At 43.5% G+C, this 20,656-nt stretch overlaps 1 protein-coding gene and 1 long non-coding RNA gene across 5 annotated transcripts; one reads left to right on the forward strand and one right to left on the reverse strand.

The window, feature by feature from the left end:
- The first annotated feature begins 4,502 nt into the window (after window positions 1-4,502).
- SERPINE2 (serpin family E member 2) lies at window positions 4,503-14,717 on the forward strand. Of its 3 annotated transcripts, none has more exons than XM_064385979.1 (9): window positions 4,503-4,758; window positions 5,958-6,077; window positions 7,234-7,461; window positions 8,497-8,694; window positions 11,115-11,313; window positions 11,459-11,559; window positions 12,530-12,616; window positions 13,179-13,262; window positions 14,051-14,717. In XM_064385979.1, the coding sequence occupies exons 1-9, from the start codon at window positions 4,503-4,505 to the stop codon at window positions 14,086-14,088; spliced, it is 1,311 nt and encodes a 436-aa protein (XP_064242049.1). In that variant the 3' UTR covers window positions 14,089-14,717. The 3 variants fall into 3 exon arrangements, with proteins under 3 accessions (XP_064242049.1, XP_064242050.1, XP_064242051.1); XM_064385980.1 differs by having other exon boundaries at window positions 5,961-6,077; XM_064385981.1 differs by lacking the exon at window positions 5,958-6,077.
- LOC135278980 (uncharacterized) lies at window positions 4,512-14,054 on the reverse strand. Of its 2 annotated transcripts, XR_010346351.1 has the most exons (5): window positions 12,371-14,054; window positions 10,029-10,113; window positions 9,706-9,784; window positions 9,043-9,132; window positions 4,512-8,966 (listed from the first exon to the last, which is right to left on the reverse strand). It is a non-coding gene; the product is annotated as an uncharacterized LOC135278980 (long non-coding RNA). The 2 variants fall into 2 exon arrangements; XR_010346350.1 differs by lacking the exon at window positions 9,706-9,784.
- Window positions 14,718-20,656: the final 5,939 nt, after the last annotated feature.

Below are 20,656 nucleotides of genomic sequence, written 5' to 3' on the forward strand. Positions count from 1 at the left end.
GCCTTTTGGATTATATATTATTGCTATTGAAGTCAGGCTTCAAAATAAACACTTGGAGGTGTCTCATAGTGCAGTCATTACAGATATCTAAAAATCTATGTACAGTTGATTATTTCATCCTCAATCCACTGCAAAGTGTACTTCAGCCTCTCTGGGACAGGCCTTTTCTCCAACTTGGATATTAAATATTGGCATTTTTTCAGATCATGTTTTTGCTTCTGATCTTGAACCAAACTAATTTCTGTTCTTCCTCTTGGGAAGATTGCAGCAGATTGGTTTGGCTCTCTGAAAATTAAGTCCTTCCTAAGCTTGTTTTCTGCTGTAGGAGGATCTTCATTGTTTAGCAGTATTTTGTGCCTGGGGCTGAAGATGTAACTTTTCCCTCCTCCACCAAATGCTTTTCTAGACACAGATTAAACAGCCTGTATTAATATAACTTTGCTTTTGTAACAGCATTCTGTAAATGCAGGCTGAAAGCATCCCATCCTCTTTGTTGATATAACTACTTCCATAATAATTTCATCAAAAAAATTTAAACTGGGTACTTTGGTGATCTGAATAGTTGAGACTAGTGAGAGTAGAGTATCCTGCCCAGTACATCTGAGAGTCAGTGTTTGTAACACCAGCACGAAGCTGAGCTCATCCCAAGCTTGGGAGCCTGAAGACTTTCCATCATGAAACAGCACAGAACCATCAGTGCACAGGGGACATGCTGCTGTTTTCCTCCTCTGCCTTCCCCAGAGCTCTGTGCCTGACTGGAACAGTTGTCTAAAAATGCAGTTAGTTATAGCTGGTACCTCAGTGTGATGTACAGGACTTGGGGTGGTGCTGCTCTGTGAGGCAGGGGGAGTTGAGTTCTTGGTGTGCTTGCTGTGGAGATGGCATCTCTCATATAGAGGGATGTGACACTGATGTGTTTTGCTCAGAAACTCTAGCATAGGGTTAAGAACTGGATTTGCATAACAAATTGCAATGTATGATAACACTGGCTATGTTTCTTTGGGTTAGTGACAGTATTTCCATTGCGTGTTGAGAAGCTTAAATTGTGGATGTTGCCCTTCCTGTAAGTGCTCAGTCTAAGAAGTGGGCAGCCTACCCTACAGAGGGACTTTTTTTTTGATCCAGAATCTTTCAAAAGCCCACATTTATGTAAATGAATTCGCCTATACACTTTCCTCCTTCTCAGTTTAACTTTGTAAAAAATATAAAGGTCATAGGCAAAGAAATGCCTAGCCTGTATTTTTGTTTGGTTTTCTGAAGCATTAGATTCAGATTTAACTATCACTGAGTTTTTTTGCTTCAGTGTTATGAAAGCTTGTTGAAAGCTTGTTGATATTCTGTATAGCAGGTCAGCTGTTTTCCATCCTACACATCATACATCCTTTTGGATTTCTTCTCCCAGCACTGTGCTTAAGCTGTTTCTTGCAGGATATGCAAATGCACTTCTTGATACTGGACTGCATAGAAGTTGATTTTACTGAAATCCACAATGGAAACTTCTATTGCAGGGGTGCCACTTCTTCTCAAAGATCCAATTGTCTCCCCAGTTACCTGGTTAAGTTACACAGTGGCCAGAGCAGGGCCAGGCCAAGAAGCGACTGCTCTGTAACTTGTGATCAAAAGTGGTTTTAGTCTTTTTCCATGCTCTGAGCACTGCACAACTTCCTTTCACTTATTGAATAACTATTTGCTAGAGGTTGTGCTCCAAAACAGAGACCAGCCCATCTTAATGGTGTGTGAGGAGGGAGAGGTTAGGCAAATGTGGAGAATACTGGGGAAACCAGGTGCGGGAGGTAATTGATTGAAACAGAAAAAAACCAAACAAAATTCTGCAGCAGTGGCCTTGGGAGCAGAGTTGGGTTTTTTTGACAAGGATTCACATGTTCTGTGGAAAATACAAGGCTGTCACCCTGAGTCTGTCAGGGACTGTCACCAGTGAAGTAGAAAACTTGGAGACTTGCAATATATTGTGGGAAAGGCAAGAAAAGAAGTGTCTGCCTTCAGTTAGGCTTGTGCAGATGAAGCACCTAAATGACAATGAAAATTGTTTTATTTGATTTCAAAGTGTCACTCCTGTCTCTGCTCTCATAGTATGCTTCTTGCCATACAATGTATCAAGGGTAGATTGCCCTCAAAATAGCCCAATTTCCTGTGGTTTGCTGTCAGGATCAGGTGAAGCTCCCTTGGTCAAAAGTCTGGTTTTCAGATTGCAGCTCAAACTGTGCTCTGTGATTGTGATCTGGTACTGTCCCTGTCCATCACTATGTGGGACAGGCTGTCTTGCACCAACATGCACTGTTCCTTGCTTCAAAGTGCATCCAGTAAGACTTGGAAGTTTCTTTTTGCCAAGATACTAGGTAGAGTTATGAGTCTGCTTAATATTGGGATTAAGAATTTATTTAAACTACACCTTGGGTTTCCAGGCTTGGCAGAAGAGTTGGCCACCAAACCACCAAAGAAAACCCCAAAAGCTAGCCCTAAGAGTGGCTTTTCTTGGAGTGCCTCCTGCAAGGCAGCAGCGCCATCAGTGTGGAGCTGCTGCCTGTGAGAGAAGGAATCCTTGCCCTTAAGAGCAAAACTAGAGGTTTCAGGTGGTTTGTGTTAGTATCAAAAGAACACAGAAGAATGTTCCTTAACAATTGTAATTTATTTTGAAAAGTGCAAGTTTACTTTTACTGTCAAGCTGTTGGCTCTCCCCCATGACATTTTCTTGCTGTAGCTGATGATGAGGGGTGCAAGACAAATGTGGGAGTGACTCATGTAACCTGCCTCAGGGGGCTGCAAACCCAATCCCTTCTTCTTGGGTTTTGTTCTGCTGGTCTCAGCTGCAGCTAGCCCAGTCCAGTCTAAATTTTGGGCTAAGCTCAAGTAGTTGCAGTGGATGGCTGATACTAAGCTCCTTTGGAAGGAATTGTGCTTAAGTGACCTCAGAACTGCTTGGGGGATTAGTAGGTTTGTGGAGAGGACTTAATTATTGGGTGGGCTGTTATCCCACTTTGTAGGACAGCCTTTTCACTTTTGCTTGCATAGCTTAAATCAGCACGTTCTTCTGCTCAGAAGTATGCTAAAGTTGGGTTTGGGGGAGAAGGACGTCTAAACTCCTGCATTACTGCATTTTCAGCATTTGGTTTATTCTGCAACGACAAACTGCGACAAAGCCAACTTCGTCCCCTCAAATGGTGTAGAAGAAAGTGGAAATGCTGTATTTGTCGCTTTCAAGTGTTTCGGCACAGTTAAAGTACATGCTATTAAAAGATGATTAAACAAATCTGTACAAACACCAGCTGGTTTTCTGGTAGTCAAGTGCTCCAGCATGGTTTGAAGTCGCAGCGTAGGTAGGCTGGCGATGGCACAGCTCCTTGGGGTGTGTGGGAGGAGGCTGGGAATGACAAGGCTGTGCCTCTGCTGGGCCCCAGCGCCCTGGGGTGCTGCACCTACAAGAGCAAGTGTGCCAGCTTGCTGCACAGGGGGCTCCAGGGCAGCAGAGACCTGGTTTTGCATTTGTTATGCCAATAACGCTTCACCTTCTGCAGCCTTTCTTCTGAAGTCGGTGAGGGAACTGGCTCCTGGCTGGCCTGGAAATGGAAGTCAGGGCTGTGAACTGCGTAAATGAAACGTCTTAAAAATGTTGTGAACAGGGAACATAATTTAAGGAAATTGGAGATTATTGCATGTTACTCTAAGTATCTCTTAGCCCTAACAAAAAGGGTTGAATGCAATTTCATGAGGAGGAAATACAGCACAGTAGTTAGAGTGCTCAGTGTTTGACATTTGGGCTTGGCTGTCTAAAATCAGTTGCTGATAGGTCTTGAACAAAATGTTGGTGCTGCTTGTGCTTCAGTTCTTTGGAGCTCATGGATAATAACAGTGAGTTCTGTCAGGTGTTAGACCTGCAGATGAAGATACACCCATTTTGAATATTAACTTCATTCTGTATTCATTAGGTGCTCTGTTTTCTTTAATGAAAGGGTACAGGTTGAAATCAAAGTTCAGTGTTTGCATTTTAAAATCTAAAATTTTATTCTACGTTCCTGTTACTGAGAATGCCAATTATGCAGCTAACTCTTATTGTTCTAGGCAGGTGTAAATTCCCACACCAGAAGGTCCATTTGCATATGTAGATCTGCTTCTGTTCACTGCAGAAAATGATCTATGAGGTGTACTGTGCATCACATACTAGTGGGTGAGGACCATACCACACTTTTCAGCACTCATTTACCATAAAGGGCAGTCTAAATAGAATGCCAAGGCTCATTTACCTGAAACACAAATCTGTCTGAACTAGGGTGTTGTGGGATGTAGTCTCCTAACTTGGTGGCTTTTGTCCTTTATATATTCACTGATATGTAGCTGTATTATGATTATCAGTGCATCTGGAAACCCCTACACCTAAAATCCTGGTAGTGGTAGGTTATAAGAATTTATGTTTAAAATGCTATACTTGTGAAAGCTGACTTAACTTCCCCCTCTTGTTTTCTTACAGGTATCTCCAACCAGGAATCATGAACTGGCACTTTTCGCTCCTCTTTGTTCTTGGGACTTTAATGTCTGTATGTTCCCAGTTCAGTTTTTATCCTCTGGAGGAGCTTAGCTCCGATGTTGGAATCCAGGTCTTCAATCAAATAGTGAAAGCTAAGCCTCAGGACAATGTTGTTGTTTCTCCTCACGGGATTGCATCTGTCCTGGGGGTGTTGCAGCTGGGAGCTGATGGCAAGACAAAGAAGCAGCTGACAACTATGATGAGATACAGTGTAAATGGTCAGTGATCCTAAGGTGGTTTTGGGTGTGTTTTTCAGACTCTTCATGATGTGTGAGATGGCTTTCAAAGTGTGGTAGATTGCATCATGCACCAATTAACTCTGTTTACAAAAGCACAGAATGGACATGCTTGAAGTTAATTGGCAATTTGAGCATGGGCATGTACATATACCCAAACTGGCTTATAAGTAGCTTGGTTACTGCCTTCAGGGCCCTAGCTAGACCTGCCTTTGTCCTTGCCAAATTGGTATTCCAGAACAGGGTGGATGGTGGTCCAGTGCTAGCTCTGAGCAGGAAGGTGGCAGTACTCCATTTCAGGCTGTGCTGAACGACTTTTAATGTGCCACTCCTTAGATAACAGGGCAAGAGGATATCTCTTGGCACCTCACTGAAAGCAGTGCAAACTAACCATACAATTGGTACTTTCATGTTGCTCTGCGGTTTTGTTCACCTGTTTCTGCTGTCAGAACCCCTGTATGTGTAGTTCTTGTAGTGCCCTCTTCTTGAAACAGCCATTTCTGCTTGCCTGTGCCTGACACTGCATGCATCTGTGTTCATATTCCTCTGCCAATGTCTGCCCCTCCAGAGGGAGTAGGCTGAAGATTCTTACTGCTTTAATTTGCATGCTATTTTTGTGAGTGTTTGCCAGCAAGACTTAACATCTTAGTGCCAGCATTCTGCCTTACTTCCAAGAATAGAAAACCCTCCAGGAGGTAAGTGCACATTTAAATCTTGAGCAGTATTGTCATATAACATGTTGTCATATAACATGTTGTCCTGTCTTCATTTGCTTTGCTGTTTTGGTCCTGGATTTGAAGTACAATAAAATTATTTGACACCTTAACATCTAAATGATACCGATTGAAATCTCTTCATGGGATGATCAGCTCTAGGAATATTTGAATGCTTAAAAGCTAAGCACTTGCAAAAATGTTGAAGTATTATATCAACTGGTTTTGTTTGGCCTTCAGACTTCCTAATCCCAACTGTGAGACACAGAGGTTCTCAAACACCTTAGAAGGTAGCCACTGCCTGGTTAGAGGCCTGTTATGGTGCTACCTCTGTCCTTGCACAGGTTTCCCCTGCTCTTTTTCATGACTACCTTAAAGTCCTTTGGCAACTGTAGCAACTGCTTCTTTGGAAAGGTTTTAGTTGGAAAGTTTTTAATTTGTCTTTAGCTGTCTTTTAATGCAATTTAGCAGCTGGAAGCAAAGAGGAGAGCCAGCATCATGAGACCAGCCAGCTCTCCCCGGACCACCAGCAAGTGCTCCGTGGGCCACCAGTGGTCCACAGAATACAGTTTGAGAACCTCTGTTATGGTATGTTCTCCAAAAGAATTTGCCCCTAGTATTGGAGAGTGAACACGTAGAAATTCATACCAGTGGTGCTTTTAAAGCATTTATGACACATGAAACAGCAAAGCCATCTGAGGTTTTTTTCTTACATGCAGCTAAGAGAATAACTCTGAACTAATTTATTCCTGTCATATCTCTTCTTTGTCTGTATAAGAAAGTAGTCAGGAAATGTTTCTGCCTAAATTGTATTGGGAAGCAGAGGGAACCCTTTAATAACAGCTGCCCAAGGATGCTGTTTGATGCAGTGGTTGAACATGAAGTTGCCTGCCTGGCAGAGCCTTCCCTATGTAGACAGGCACTCATTGGTGAGGCGTAGCACAGGAGAGCTGGGTCTGGTGAACATTGCAGTTCTTCTGTGCTGCCATATGCTTTCCCTCACACGCAGTGAAGGAGCTAGCAAGCACTTGGTACAATCTGCTTTCAGGTCCTAAGGATCTTAACTAAGCACTGGAACCTACTATTTTCCCTTTTCCTTTTTTAGAGGCAAGCTCATGTGTTAAGAGATTAATTCTTGCTTGTAGCTGATTTAAGCCAGGACTTAGTCTTTAAGGAAACTAAGACTCAACTTGGAAGTTTATTATAAAACTCTTGACAGCTTCCTTTATTCTCCAGCAAATGGAAAGGAAGTAAAGAAAACAATTTTTGCTTTACATTCTGAGACTCAAGACCATTTGTTATGCAAATCCTGCAGAACTCTGAGTGAGTAGGCTCACCCTTTGACTTGCTTTGTCATTGTCACAGAACTGACAATTGACCTGGCTTATATGATATGAAGTATTTTTGGAACAGTTTGTTCTGTGGAAGAGCATGATTTGTAGCTCTACAGTAATATTTGAACCTCAGTGTAATCCCAAGCACTGCCTGTAACACTGAGCAGACAGCTGGAGGTGCAGCAGGCATCATAGTGGAGATTCATGTTTTTGCTGGGAATCAGTAGTGTTATGCAGATGAGGCATCAGAAATGAGTATTTTGGAAGTGCCTTCAGAATGCTTGCTTTGGTCTTCCTTTTCTAGTCCAACACTTAATGTCTGGCTTTTTCATGTCATTAATGGTTGCATATAGATTAACTGTTGATTTATCATGCTATTCTAAATTAAACTTGCTGTTTTTTCCAACTAGGAGTGGGTAAAGCCTTAAAGAAGATAAACAGGCTGATAGTCTCAAAAAAGAATAAAGACATTGTAACAATTGCTAATGCAGTGTTTGCAAAGAATGGCTTTAAAATGGAAGTGCCTTTTGTTACAAGGAACAAAGAGGTGTTTCAGTGCAGTGTCAAGAGTGTGGACTTCGAGGACCCAAATGCAGCATGTGATTCCATCAACCAATGGGTGAAAAATGAAACAAGGGGTGAGTACTGGGGAGTGCCTTTGTCCAAGGCATGGTGGTGTCTGAGACCACCAATTTAGATGGAAATATTGGAGAAAGATACAGGGAGGTAGAGAAAGCTCTGTTCTGCAGCTCAGAACTGTCTTTTGGCTGGCATTAGTGTGATGCTTTAGAACTGATGGGTTAGGAACCAGCAATCTTGTTGCCCCAGCAGATGTGCCTGTGTGGTAGCCTGGAGGGATGTGTTTGGGGTGTGTGTCCATCCCATCCATCCATGGGATCAGATCAGCTTTTATTCTTCTTTGCATTCATGTGAGAAATCCAAGTACAATTATCTTGGGTCCATGCTTTCTCTCAAACGTAGAGGCTTTCAGGCAACTCAGATGTTTTACTCAGTAAATCAGACTCACAGGAAGCTGAAGGGCAGTTCAGCTTTTGCTCTGACTGCTCTAAACTGTCCTAAGACATGACCCTGTTCTTAGAACTCACATTTGGTGGCTGCCTTGGCAGAACTCCTCATGCTTCAAGCCTCTTGAACCAGTTGTAAAGCTTACATACACTAAAGCCAGAGATCACGTTTTGCAGTGTGTTCCCAGTCCAGGGCAATTATGTTTTTGGTACCTTCTGGAGCTAAAACAAGCCTCTCCTGGATGTGAGGAGTGTGTTAACGATGTTGAATGTGGTATTTGTCAAATGAGGCTGTTAAATTCTTTCTCGACCACATCACCAGTTTTGCATAGCAATGTTGCAAGCAGTGTGTGAATGGGGAGGTGTTTCAGCTGAAACTATTCCATGTAGTTAGATCTGCTTGCTGCTGGAAAGGGTAGAGCCTTGTTAGCTGTTAAAACATCAGGCTGTCAGTTAGCAAGATATGTTTATTCCAGAAGTTTACTTTTTGACAAAGAATACCATTGACTGAATTTAAAATATATTGTTGCATGAGGAGCTGGCACACTCTCGGGTCAAGGGCTTTAAAGTAATGTGTGTCAGGTTCTTTAAAAACAGTTGGCCAGTGTTACAACAGCAAATACTCAAGAATTCCTTTATTTCTTCTAGGTATGATTGATCAGGTTGTAGCTCCAGATGATATTGAAGGCACTTTGACCAGACTGGTGTTAGTGAATGCTGTGTATTTCAAGGGCTTATGGAAATCACGATTTCGACCTGAAAATACCAAGAAACGCCCATTTTATGGAGCTGATGGGAAGACCTACCAAGTTCCTATGCTGTCCCAGCTGTCCATCTTTCGCTGTGGTAAGCTCAGACTCCCACTACCACCAACAAAGGGTGTAGAGTTTGCTCTTTCCAGGAGCTTGCTGTGTATGTGGTGTTTAATGGTGTTGCTTCTTGTAGCTGATATAGGTGGGTAGTGTTATAGGAGTGTCTTCTGCTGCTGAGGCATGGACAAGGTACTTAACAGTTGCCTTAAGGTTGGATGCTCTATCAAATACTGCCTTATCCTTTGCCTTCAAAAGGGAAAGTCTGAAGTATCCAAATTGCAAAATTTGCATGTTGGTTAAGCTTCGCTGTAAGAAAGAAAAGTACATGTTTATAAGGGTTGAGAATAAAGGAAAGCAGAATGGCAGAATGGTAGAGGTTTACCTGGTGGTGAGCTGTGTATGAGGGAAAGATTGGAGTTTCCGTTTGTATTTTACTGCAGATAGAGAAATGGCACTGCCACAGTCTCCAGTCCTATGGGAGCCAGAGGAGCTGGGTTAGAATGTTGGCTGTATCTCCCGAGGTGTGAAACTGCTCTTCAGATTGAGTCACAAGTGAAAAGAAGTTGAGCAGGTTCTGCCAGACTTCCATCAGAGAGTCTCAGAGCTGACACCAGCAGCTTGATGTGACTGACAATGTACTTCAGAGCTCCAGTTTGCAGCCTTATGGGGATTTTAGTGGTCAAAGTAAGATGGATGCTCTGATTAAAAACTTGTGTTGCATCCTTCTAAGAAGTGCTGCCTGGAACTTACTTCCATGTGTGCTAAATGCACTCTGAGAAGTAGGCCTGAGAATACAGTTTGCTACAAATCTAAAAGCAAGATACTGTGCTTTTAAATGCCTACTTGTACTGTCAGTAGTGCTCAACCAATATTAGTAGACTTTATGTTAAGTAAACAGCTGTGACTCTGTCCCAATCCTGTATATTAGAGCAGACGTGTTGTAATACTTTAACTGCTGAAAATGTGACTATATACTGCAGTATATACTAATTTTGGAGTTTCAAATGAGTTCATAACTTAAGGTGGGGTTTAGCAAGACTATTACCTTGAAGGCTTTTGACCTCTGATGCTGGTTATAGTATCCATTATGTTGGCCTGTATTTAATGTAGAGAAACTATTAAGGCTAAAAAGGAACAAAAGAAATATTGCTGAGTTACTAATTTCCTGAGGACTCAAATGAGGCATTTTATCTCTGGATATCCTAACACAGGGCTTCTATTTTATCCATGCTTGGAATGGGATCTTTAAAAGTTAAAATATCTTGAGTATCTTCAGTCCCATCAACTGACTGAAGCTGAGCTCCCCTCCTGTTCAGTTTGCCTCAGTAATGATAGCAGCACATGGCAAATCAGGAGAGCAGCACTTACCTGTTGGACAGTTTGCCTTGTGTGTCTGTCCTGGAGCTGACTTCTGCAACCAGTGTTAGATGTGTAGGATCCAGCCTGAGAACCACTGCCATAATAAAAGGAATAGTGAAACTGCCAGTTTTGACATGATTCTTGCAAAACAGAGGTGCAATACTGCCAGTTTTGTAGCAATATGAGTTTAGAGCAGCTTTCATGGTGCTGGCAACAAGATTAAATTTGTAATGAAGCTGTTGATTTTCAGCTTGGACTGTCAAGTACAGATTTAGATGAGGAAGGGGGAAAGACAATAAGATCTTGTTACTATCCTAAAACCTTGCCTGAAATACTGTCTGTAGTCAAACTGACAAATTTTAACTTGAAACTGCTATAAAAAGCATTTGCTTCCCAGCCACATGCCAGAAATCCCACAGTAAGCAAAGGGAGCTTGGAGGAGGAGGGGGCTGCTCAAAGACAGTCTTGCTGTAACTTGGATGTGTTATCTCCCTCCATCTCATCTAATTGGCCTCTCACACTGCCTCAAAGTGGCTGCTTTCCACTATCTTGAGAGACTTCAGATTGCTTCCTAATCAGATCCTTATTAAGCAAGAAAATTAAGCAAATGCAACAGACTACTTCAGACAGGAACTAGGAGGTCTTGCAATAACTCTTGGAGCAAGAAGCTTGTCTGCAAAATCTCTTCAGTTTGGAAAGATAGTCTGCTGCTATTCCTTGCTTTGTTTTTCTCAGTTCACAGCTAGTTCTGGTACAGCTGAGATCTGGAGCAGAAATCCAGATAATTCACAGACCTGGTCACTTCTAGCATAGCTGGCTTGCTGCTCTGGGCTGGTCTGGGAAACAGTATGTATGCTAAATGGGTATCTACTCCGTGGTGTCATCCTGTGTTTTCTGTCATACTAGTATCCATACAGAGCCCATGCCTTTTGAAGGTCCATCAGGATCTGTGGGACTTTTAGAGTTGGTTTTGAGATGTGGGCAAAGCTTTCCTGACAGGCTCTTCTAGCAGTAGGTTTGCTAAGGTAGAGATTTAAGGCTATAATGGCTATGGCTCACTAGTTTGTTTGGGTTTGCTTGTTTCTATTATTTTAGGCACTACAAGTACCCCAAATGAGCTGTGGTACAACATCATTGAGCTGCCATACCACGGGGAAATGATCAGCATGTTGATTGCACTGCCCACCGAAAGCACAACGCCGCTCTCTGCTATCATCCCCCACATCAGCACAAAAACAATAGGAAGCTGGATGACAACCATGGTAGCAAAAAGAGTGCAGGTTATTTTACCAAAGTAAGTACTTATACAATCCATTCCTTCTTCAGGGAGTGTTTGGGGGGTTATTTATATGTATCTCATCTGATACAGGAGGAGGAGTACTTCAGGTGACTTTGCTGCATAATACTACTGATACATTCTTTTTTTTTGTTCCAACCAGATTTACAGCAGAAGCAGAAACAGACTTAAAGGAACCTCTGCAAGCACTTGGTATTACAGATATGTTTGACCAGTCAAAGGCAAACTTTGCAAAAATAACAAGTAAGGTTTTTTTTTTTGTTTTAATTCACGGTGGTCCTTCATAGTTCCTAGCTCTGAATAAAGTGCTGCTTTACCAGAGCAGTTGTCTGCTTTCTCTTGGCTAAATGTTGCCATGACATTGGAGCTGGTTTTATGTTGTAGCCAGCCAGGCATGACTGCTTGCTTCTGTTCAACATTGCAGTGGCTTTTTTCCTCCCTCATCTTACATTACAGCAGTAAATCATGCTGGTCAGCTTTTTAAGATTTGATATTGCAACTGAGGGTCTCAAGCATTGTCTGAAATCTTTGGCAGGACTTAAACAATACCATATCTTAGTCTGTAGCAAATACTGCAACTGCAGTGTGTAACCTTGTATGTGTTTAGTGACTTGAGCTGTAAGAAAGCATGTATGAAAAACATTCGCAATTTAAGGAACTGAACCAACTCAGAGCTGTAAATATTAGTGTCTGAAAATGGCGTGTAAATACTTTTGAACTCATGGCTGTAAAATATCTTATTTCTCTTCTCTGCTTTTATTAAAATCCTGATTAGCTTCTATAGAACTGTCTAACAAAAAAGCTTGTGCTGGCTTAATTTGAAAACAAACACCTGTGTTTTATTGAAAGCAAGGTATGTTGCTAAGTGCTTTTTCCCCCTGACATTGAGACACATGGGAGTGTAACTTAAATTCAGATAGCAAAAGATGTTCACGTTTTTTAAAATTAAAACTAAAAATGCATGTGGGCACTTCTAACTTAAACTAAGCAAACTTAGGACATGGGGAGGAACAAGGAGTAAGACAGTAATTACAAAAATGGAGAATAATCTCACTTAGTGACTGTATTCAAAGGTATTGTTCTGCACTGCAGCTTTGGGATTCCAGCAGGATTGTAGCAGCTTTTAGTATTCTGAGCCATGCTTAGCTACACAGTACTTCAGGACTCTCTCAGTGAGTTTTACTGAAGGTGCTGTTCTCCTTGGGTCTTTCAGGAACAGAAGGTCTTCATGTATCCAACGTTCTGCAAAAGACAAAAATTGAAGTCAGTGAAGATGGAACCAAAGCTTCTGCAGCAACAAGTAAGCAGTTGTACTGATAACTGTCAGACTTGGGAAAACTCCATTAGAAGGCTTTGGCACTAGGCAAAGATAGCCCACTTGGAGATCACTGCAGCAGTATGCAGTGATCTCAGACTCAGATCGGTTGATGGGTTTTATGTGATTTCTCAGTCAAATCTCAAATTGCCAGTGTTGATCACTGTAAGAAATATTGACAGGCTTACCTAGAGAAGTGTCTTCCCATAGCTTAGGCTTTATATCAGACCACTGATGGCACATTCTGACTATCCAAGTTACAAAAAGAAGTAAGCTACTACAGCCTTTGGGTGACAACCTAAGACTTTCAGTTCTCTGTGGGTCTTATGTCTTTTAAATGCTTCCTGTAAGAATATCATGTGACCTGTGTGGCTTTAAATGTCCAAGTTAGTAGGTTTTAGGCATTTGTCTACACCTGTTCAAGCCTATAGATATATATACATACACATTATATATATCTACAAGGAAACTTTACTTTGGTATAGTATAAACTGCATTATGGTGCTTGATTTGTCTCACTCCAGACTTTTTTTTGTTTTTTTGCAAGCTGCAATTTTAATAGCCAGGTCGTCCCCTCCTTGGTTCATAGTAGACAGACCATTTGTATTTTTCATCCGGCACAATCCTACAGGTAAGCAGCATCTGTAAATACTTTTTGGCTTAGAAGTTGAGTATCAGCTATGTTATAGTGACAAAAGAATCTGGAGCTACTGAATAACTATTATAAAAATGCACTTGCAGGAGTTTGGTTTTTTTTTTTCCCTTAATTTTATATTATTTTATTGGGAATACAACTTGGAGCAGGGAAAAAAATACTTTTTTGGTTGTCAAGGTAACAGAAACAAGCATGGCAGGTTTGTGGGTATAAAAGAAGAGTCTTTAATAGTCATAGTTCCCCTGAGTGCAGAGGAAACAGCTCTTTACTGGTAGTGAACTGCTGAACAGGACGCAGCTTTCCGGACAGTCAGTGAGGGCCAAGGCAGAATAGGGGGTTGGGGGTCCAGGGTGCTGCTCCAGCCTGCCCTGAACATAAGTGAGTGTTCCAATATAATGCTCACAGCTTCTTTGCAGTGTGGGCTGCCTCTCTCAGAGCAGAATTGCCCTCCTTGCAGTGACCTGCAGGATCAATATGTCATTTAGTGAGGAACAAGGTGCTGCTGCCAGCACTGGGGGAAGAGCAGGCTGCTGGCAGCAGGCCCCATCCCCAGGCTCCACAGAGCATCAACAGGGCTGTGTGTCTCTGGAAATAGGAGCTGGCCACCTATCCAAACATGCACTTCCCTGGGCTCACAGACCTCAGGGAGGCTGGACAAGACTGGCAAGGTGGCTTGGCTGTGCTCTGTGGACTTAATGCTTTCATGGAAAAGTTTAACTCTATTTACAGATGATGGAAACCCTTGTTTTTGTTTCATCCCTCAGGTACAATCTTGTTTATGGGACAAATAAACAAACCTTGAATGTGGAAAAGACTTTCTTCAAGAAGTAAACAGGCACACCCCTGTTCTGTTAAATATTTTGTACACTACTCTTTGACTTCAAGAACTAGTTTTAACCACTGACTAGGTTTTGAAACAGGAGTCGACATAGTTCTGGCTTTGTGGGGAAAATACAGATTGAAAACTACAGTCTCTCTTCAAAATGTCTAAAAGATTCTCTAAACTACTGAATGGTTACCTATGCTAGCAGCTTCTGAGCTTTTTCTGTATCTACTAAGAATTTTATGTATGGCTTTTTGTGAGAGGATTTTAACAAAGAATGATAAATGTTTCTATTAATGTTTGGTTTCTTCTTGTGTGTGGAAAAGGTCTAATTTTGTAGATACCACCTATCAAGATTACTTTTGGTTCTTGAGTATCTTGGTACCTGGATATTCTTGGTAGAAATAGAATAAAAGTTCTAGCAGTTTTTATATAGTGCATGTATCACTGAGAGTTTTAAAACTAATGTGGTGTTCAATACACATCGCATTGTCCTGTCTCATTGTAATGTAAACTTGTCATTGCTAGTATACACTTTCTATTGGATTTAAATTTTATATTTGTTTTTGTACAAAGGAAAAAAAATAAAGCGGCATTATGAACAGTCAGTGTTGTGGATCGTGGATGTGCTGAAGGATATTGGGGTCCAGAGCCCTGTGTAATTGTTTGAGATTTAAGAAGAGTGAAAGGAGAGAGATATTTTGTGAGACCTTTTTGTTGTGTGTAGGGGGGTGTTGTTGTTTCTTTTTTTTTTTTTTTTGTGGTGAGGTTTGTTTGGTTGTTTGGATTTTTTGCTTGTTTGTTTTAGTCCCTCCTTCTGATTACCTTTTTTGAAGTTGTTCTGCTGTGATGAATTATCCATAGGTTTGGCATCTGAAGAAAACTCTATTTTGGTATGCCCAAGTTACTGCTGAAAACTGCCCCAGGAGGAGGTCTCTGCACCTTTGGGGCCTTTCCTCCTCTTCCCTGTGGTGCAGTTTATATGCATGTGGGCACCTCTTCATGCCCTTTGCAGGACTCTGCTGAGTGCAAAACTCTTTCCCAGAGATAAGCAGTAAATCCCTTTGGCTTGTCACAGATGGTTCTTTGTTGTACTGCTTCTGTGGCAACCGAGGGATTGGGGTGGGTAAGGGAAATCTTAGGCAGCTCTGAAGGGCACACTCAGGGAGAAGAGGCTGCTGGTGTCGGGAGAAATTCCTGGAGACTCAGCCCTGGTGGAAGTAGGTGACTGTAGTATGTCTCTAAGTGGAGTGTTGATCCTCTTGGTCAGGTAAGAAAAGATGAAGAGAAAATGCTTCCAGCTGAAAATACCTGAATGTGTTGTGCATGGCCAGCCTTAACCCAGTCCAAACCCCAGGCTGAGAGCTCATAATATGCTGCCAGATATTGAACGAATCTACTAGCCTCTCTTTTCCTGCTGGAGTTGAACACTGCAGTCATCAAGAAGAATAAATCTGTAGGTGATTTATGGGATGTATTAACTGCCTAGCACCCACTCCAAGTAAGCTGGGGAAGGGATGCTCCTGCTGCTGAGGGCTAGGTCTGCAATAGGTGAATGGAGAAACTAGCATGTCCTTGTTGTCTTCCTGTCTTGTCGAAGAGAAAGTGAACCCTGCAGGTGGGGAACGAAAACAAGATACTCTCAAAAGCAACAACCAGAAATAAGTATGGGGATCATGTAACTGAAAATTCCAGTGCTGAGGAGGAGACCTCTCCTGGCTGTAACTCAACCACACCTGCCTTCAGTTCCTTGCATCTCATGGAGGTAAGGAGCACAAGTAACAACAGAGTAGTTACTGGGCTGTAAACAATTACAGTGATGTTTGCATTGGTTTGTCTTGCATGGATATGGTTGGATATGGTTTGTCCTGCAAGAATAGAGAAAAGTTGCCTCACAGAAACTACAGAGCCAGGACCTGAGATGGACTTAATTAATTTACACACACTTGTTTTTTTGACTAGTGGGGTGCAAGACGTCATCTTCGGGCTCTCAAGCAGTGTGGGATTGTATTTCAGAGTAACAGCTGCTGTTTTAATATCAAAATAAAATGGAAATATGAGAATTAATTTTCCAGTTGCTTCTATTTAATGTTTGTGTTAAGAATTCAAATATTTTGGGGTTGGCATTGAAACTGAGCTCCCACAGGAGTTGCACACAGCAGCAGTGTCTGCTCTGGGCAGCAAGCAGGTTTGGGATTAGGTTTGGGCAAGAAAGAAATGCAGTGACATAAGCTTTCAGGTTTGCCTTAGCACAGTTTCTGTGTAAACAACTTCAGTCCCTTCTGTTAGTTCTGAAATAACTTGTAAAATAAGATGATTGCTTTAGAACATCAACAGTGAGTAACTGGGTATTTTTTTTTCCCCCAAAAGTGGACAGTGAAGAGGGTGGCTTGGCAAAGGTGAACAGGATTATTTAGTCTGCTGGAGCCAGGACTACCTGCCCAAGCTGAGCTCTGAGCAAACTGAGGGGGAATGCTACACGTCACAGCTACTCCTGGTGAGCTTCAATCTTCTGCAGTACAAGGGTGAAATATGTCACCACTCAGAAAAAGGGGAGCTCAGCTCTGCTACTCCTAGGGCAGCACTTTTTCTTTTTTTTTGGTGCTGGAAATGCAGATTTGAACAAAGATGCTGGTGGTATTTGCCTGTAAACTGGGTAGAGGAGCTTGGGGTGAAGGGAAATGAGTTAAAAGCCATGGAAGGTGGGGGTCAGGTTAGCTGCTAAAATCTTCCTCTTCAGTAGTGCTGTAAAAACACTGCTGTTCCATCCTGGGAGCTGATTAATATCACATTTCCAGTCCTGCTTGACAGAGTAATGTTTTTGCATTAAGGCAGTGTTTAGTGTAGTCCATTAACCCTTAGTGTAGCAGTCTGTTAGCTGCTCTTGGAAGGCTTTGGGGAATCTGATGCAGTCAGTAGAGGTGGCATGATAATTTTTTTCAAAGTCTTCTTTGTCTCTAGGACTGTCAGATTTTAGGTGAATGCTCACACTGCTTGGTTCAGCCTATTCCTCCTTTACTCCAAACTGCTTCACAGTTGAACTTTGTCATCCTGGCAAAGCTGAGATGGTTTTGGGCCCCTGAGCCCTTCCATGTTTGAGGGTAGGAGGGCTGGGAAGGGACCATCCTCAAGGAAGAACAGAGACCATGAATGTGGGAAGCTTAACTTATTGTAGTAATGGATGGGTAATTTCAAGCAGGAATTGCAGGATTGCTGCTCAGATGGTCTCATTGTCTGCTGTTCCTGGCTGCTCTCTACAGACACCTCAGTTTCTCAGTCTTTAAAAGCACAGATCCTTTTTTTGTAAACTTTTCTGAGGTAGAAAGCCCTGAGAGACTGATTGCTCTTCAGACTGAGACTGAAACCCTGGGCAGGAAATGACTGTGGAAAATACTTGTGATTACAGTTGCTTTAGCCTAGAGAATAAGTAGGGAGAAAGAGTTTGGAAAACCTTGCCATACGTTTCCTGAGCCAGGTACATAATGAAGAAAGTAGTTAGTCATGAAGTAATTAACAGGTAAAATAGCAGGTTATTAATCTGCCAAACCATGTCTTAACTTTGTTTTTCTAACTTCAGAGAGCTTTAAAAAAGCTGGTTTTCTTTTACAACTTCCACATTTCATTTACATTGTTGATTTCAAATCCTGTTTGCTGGACAGAGTGGAGAGTGTAGGGAAGGGCCAGTTCCTCAGCATGTGTAGAGGGACAACTACCGTTCACCCTTTGGCATCACAGCACATTCCCTGCTGGCAGCCTTCTTCTGACAGCAACTTAAAAACATGGCTGCATTGCCTCCCAGCAGCAGCATGGCATAATAAAGATGAAAAAGAGCAAGAAGTTGAAATATCTCTTTTGTAAGCAACATTTTAAAAACTCTCCCTCATACTTCAAGGAAACTAAAAGCTAAAGAGCTTAGCCCCACCAGTTTAAACTGTGTGCATTTATTAGTAATAATAATACCAATACCTGCAGTGGTTGAAACTTGTCTAACACTAATAATTTCCATTATTACTGTGGTGCCAGGAAGCTGTGATGTTCTTGTATTGGATGTGACAGCCAGGAGGAGATCAGCTCCTATCAAAGGCTGTAGGGGAGCCCAAAGGTAGAAGCTGCAGTTGCCCTCCTCCCCAAGAGGGTGGTGCTGGTGCCGGGGTGCATTCTCCTTGCTCTTGTTTCTGGGCTCGCTGCTATGGCCAGGTGGGCACTGTTCATTCACTAGATGGCACTTTGCTGTGCTGCTGCTGCAGCAGTGATGGCTGTGTATTGCCAGCTCACAGCAGGACGGCCAGCTCAGTGCTCTGCTGTCCTCTCTTTTCTTCAGATCCTGCTCAAAGGATGCTAATTTTTGCTTTCAAGATCGTGGTGAGGATAATGCGCACAGACTGGAAGAAATATTGGGCCCTGTCTGGGATGCATGTGCCACGCATTGTACATTAACACAGTGTAATTTCCATTCCAATGTGCTGCCAATGCACAATCAACTCTGATCCAAGGATTATGTTCCCCAAGCCTTTTTGGATTGCTTAGTCCATGGCATCTCCCCTGAATGTTGGATCTGGGCTCCTAATGCACCATGTTCCCTGTAATTAAGTGTGTAAGCTCCTGAAGGGCGCTTGTGCAATAGAGGGAGTGAATCAGATGATTTTTCTTTGGGGCACTGAGCACCTGGAGCCTGTGGCCATCAGTTAATTACACTGGCTGTGAGCCACCCTGTCCTAGACAGAAGGGCTGGGTTTGTCTCCTTGGACCACAGGCAGCATTTGTTTCACGTCCAGACTAATGCGTGCCGGCTGGTTTGGGATCAGAACAGGTGGTGGAGAAGGGGGAAGGCAGGGATGTATCTTTTTCTGTATCTGACCAACCTGGGCTATTCTCATTTCCTGAAATGGTTGAGGTGAGGACACAGCAGTTGGCCTGTTCAAGGCTCTGCTGGCAGCTGTGTGCCCATGGGAAGCACAGCCCTGTGTCACCTGTGTCCCTTCTTGCCCCTGGGCCGGGCTGGCCGCTGGCTGTCCCCAGCAGCAGTGGGGCTCTGGGGGGACAGGGCACTGTCAGTCCCTCTGAGAAGCACTGCCACCCTTCATGCTCCACTTTGGGCTTAGAAAAGCCCCCAAACCAAAACAACACAATAACAAAACCATCACCCAAAGAAAAGCCCCCTCAAACCCCTCTAAATCCATTCTGAGGCAAAATGATCGCATTTGAACAGTTTTTTTCTGGTCTTGGGGTGTTTTTTTCCTGTTGGCAGTTCTTAACAGTGTCCTCTAAGCAGCAGGGCCAAGCAGAGGGGCCGAACAGGTGACTTCCCTGCCTGGCTGGCCCCCGAGCGAGGCAGTGAGATTCCTCATGAACCTCAGCAGGAGGTTCCTCGTGTCCTCCTGTCCCCATATCCCCCTGTTCCCTGTCCTACTTCCCCATGTTCCCTTCTCCCCCTGTCCTCATATCCTCCTGCCTCCCTGTTCCCCTCTCCCCAGATCCCCTGTCACCACATCCTGCTGTCCCCATACCCCTGTCCCCATCACCCTGTATCTTCTTGTCCTGCTCTCCTTGCCCCATATCTTCCTGTCCTTGTCCCCATATCCCGCTGTCCCCCTATCCTCATATCCCCTGTTTTCCACATCCCACTGTCCTTGTCACGCTCTTCTCTGTCCCCATCTTCCCATATGCCCATATCCTTCTGTCCCGGTCCTCATCTCCCTGTATCTACTTGTCCCTCTCTCCCCCTCTCCCCCTTCCCCATACCTTCCTGTCTGCATCCCCATTTCCCCTGTACCCCTTTCCCCACATCCTCCTGTCCTCATGTCCCTCTATCCCTGTATCCCGCTGTCCCCATATCCCCCTATCCCCTCTGCCCGTGTTCCGGCCGATCCGTCCCTCAGGCGCGGGCCCGGCGCGGCCGCAGCGCCCCCTGGCGGCCCCGCGCGCACGGCGCAGCCCGGTGCCGGTGCCGGTCCCTCAGGCGGGGCCCTGGTGCGGGAGCAGGAAAACACCGGGAATCAGCACATCCCCCGCTCCTGCGGGACGGGGGTCCCCACCCAGGAGACGGAGGAGCCGGTGGAAGGATGTACCTCCAAGCCGAAACACCACCGCGCGTTCCTAGCCAAGGTCAGCAGGGTGATGAGTAGCAGACGATGGGGCCACAGGGAATGTCTCATGTGATAAGAAAGGAAGGTTAAAAACAGCTCATAACCACTAGTCATCAAAAAAAGGGTTTGGATAGTAGTTCTTGAAATCACTTCCCTGTGGATATGCCATCCTAGAGCTGCACATTCGTTCAGAATCCCTGCTGTGAAGCCTCTGTGTGTGGAGAATGCTGTCTTCCCCTCTTCAGGCAGAGACAACCGGCAGCAGCTAAGCAGGTCAGGCTTAAAAAGCAGAGGAATAGGTGTGTAGAACACTGAATAATAACCAGAACGTTGGGCAAGGTGCCTTTTGGTGTCTGCTTGGATCACAAATTATCATTCTGACTACAGATATGCCCACTGGGCCAAGCACTGCATTGCTGTTCACAAGCACAGGGAAACCTTCCACAGCAAACAGAGCCAAG

Source organism: Passer domesticus, chromosome 11, assembly GCF_036417665.1.
Source record: "Passer domesticus isolate bPasDom1 chromosome 11, bPasDom1.hap1, whole genome shotgun sequence".
Classification (NCBI taxonomy): Eukaryota; Metazoa; Chordata; class Aves; order Passeriformes; family Passeridae; genus Passer; species Passer domesticus.

Coding starts and splice junctions, on each gene's coding strand:
- SERPINE2 (XM_064385979.1), top strand. CDS start 4,503: ATGAACTGGCACTTTTCGCTCCTCTTTGTTCTTGGGACTTTAATGTCT. Junction 7,462..8,496: donor GGTGAAAAATGAAACAAGGG/GTGAGTACTGGG, acceptor TATTTCTTCTAG/GTATGATTGATCAGGTTGTA. Junction 11,314..11,458: donor GTGCAGGTTATTTTACCAAA/GTAAGTACTTAT, acceptor TGTTCCAACCAG/ATTTACAGCAGAAGCAGAAA.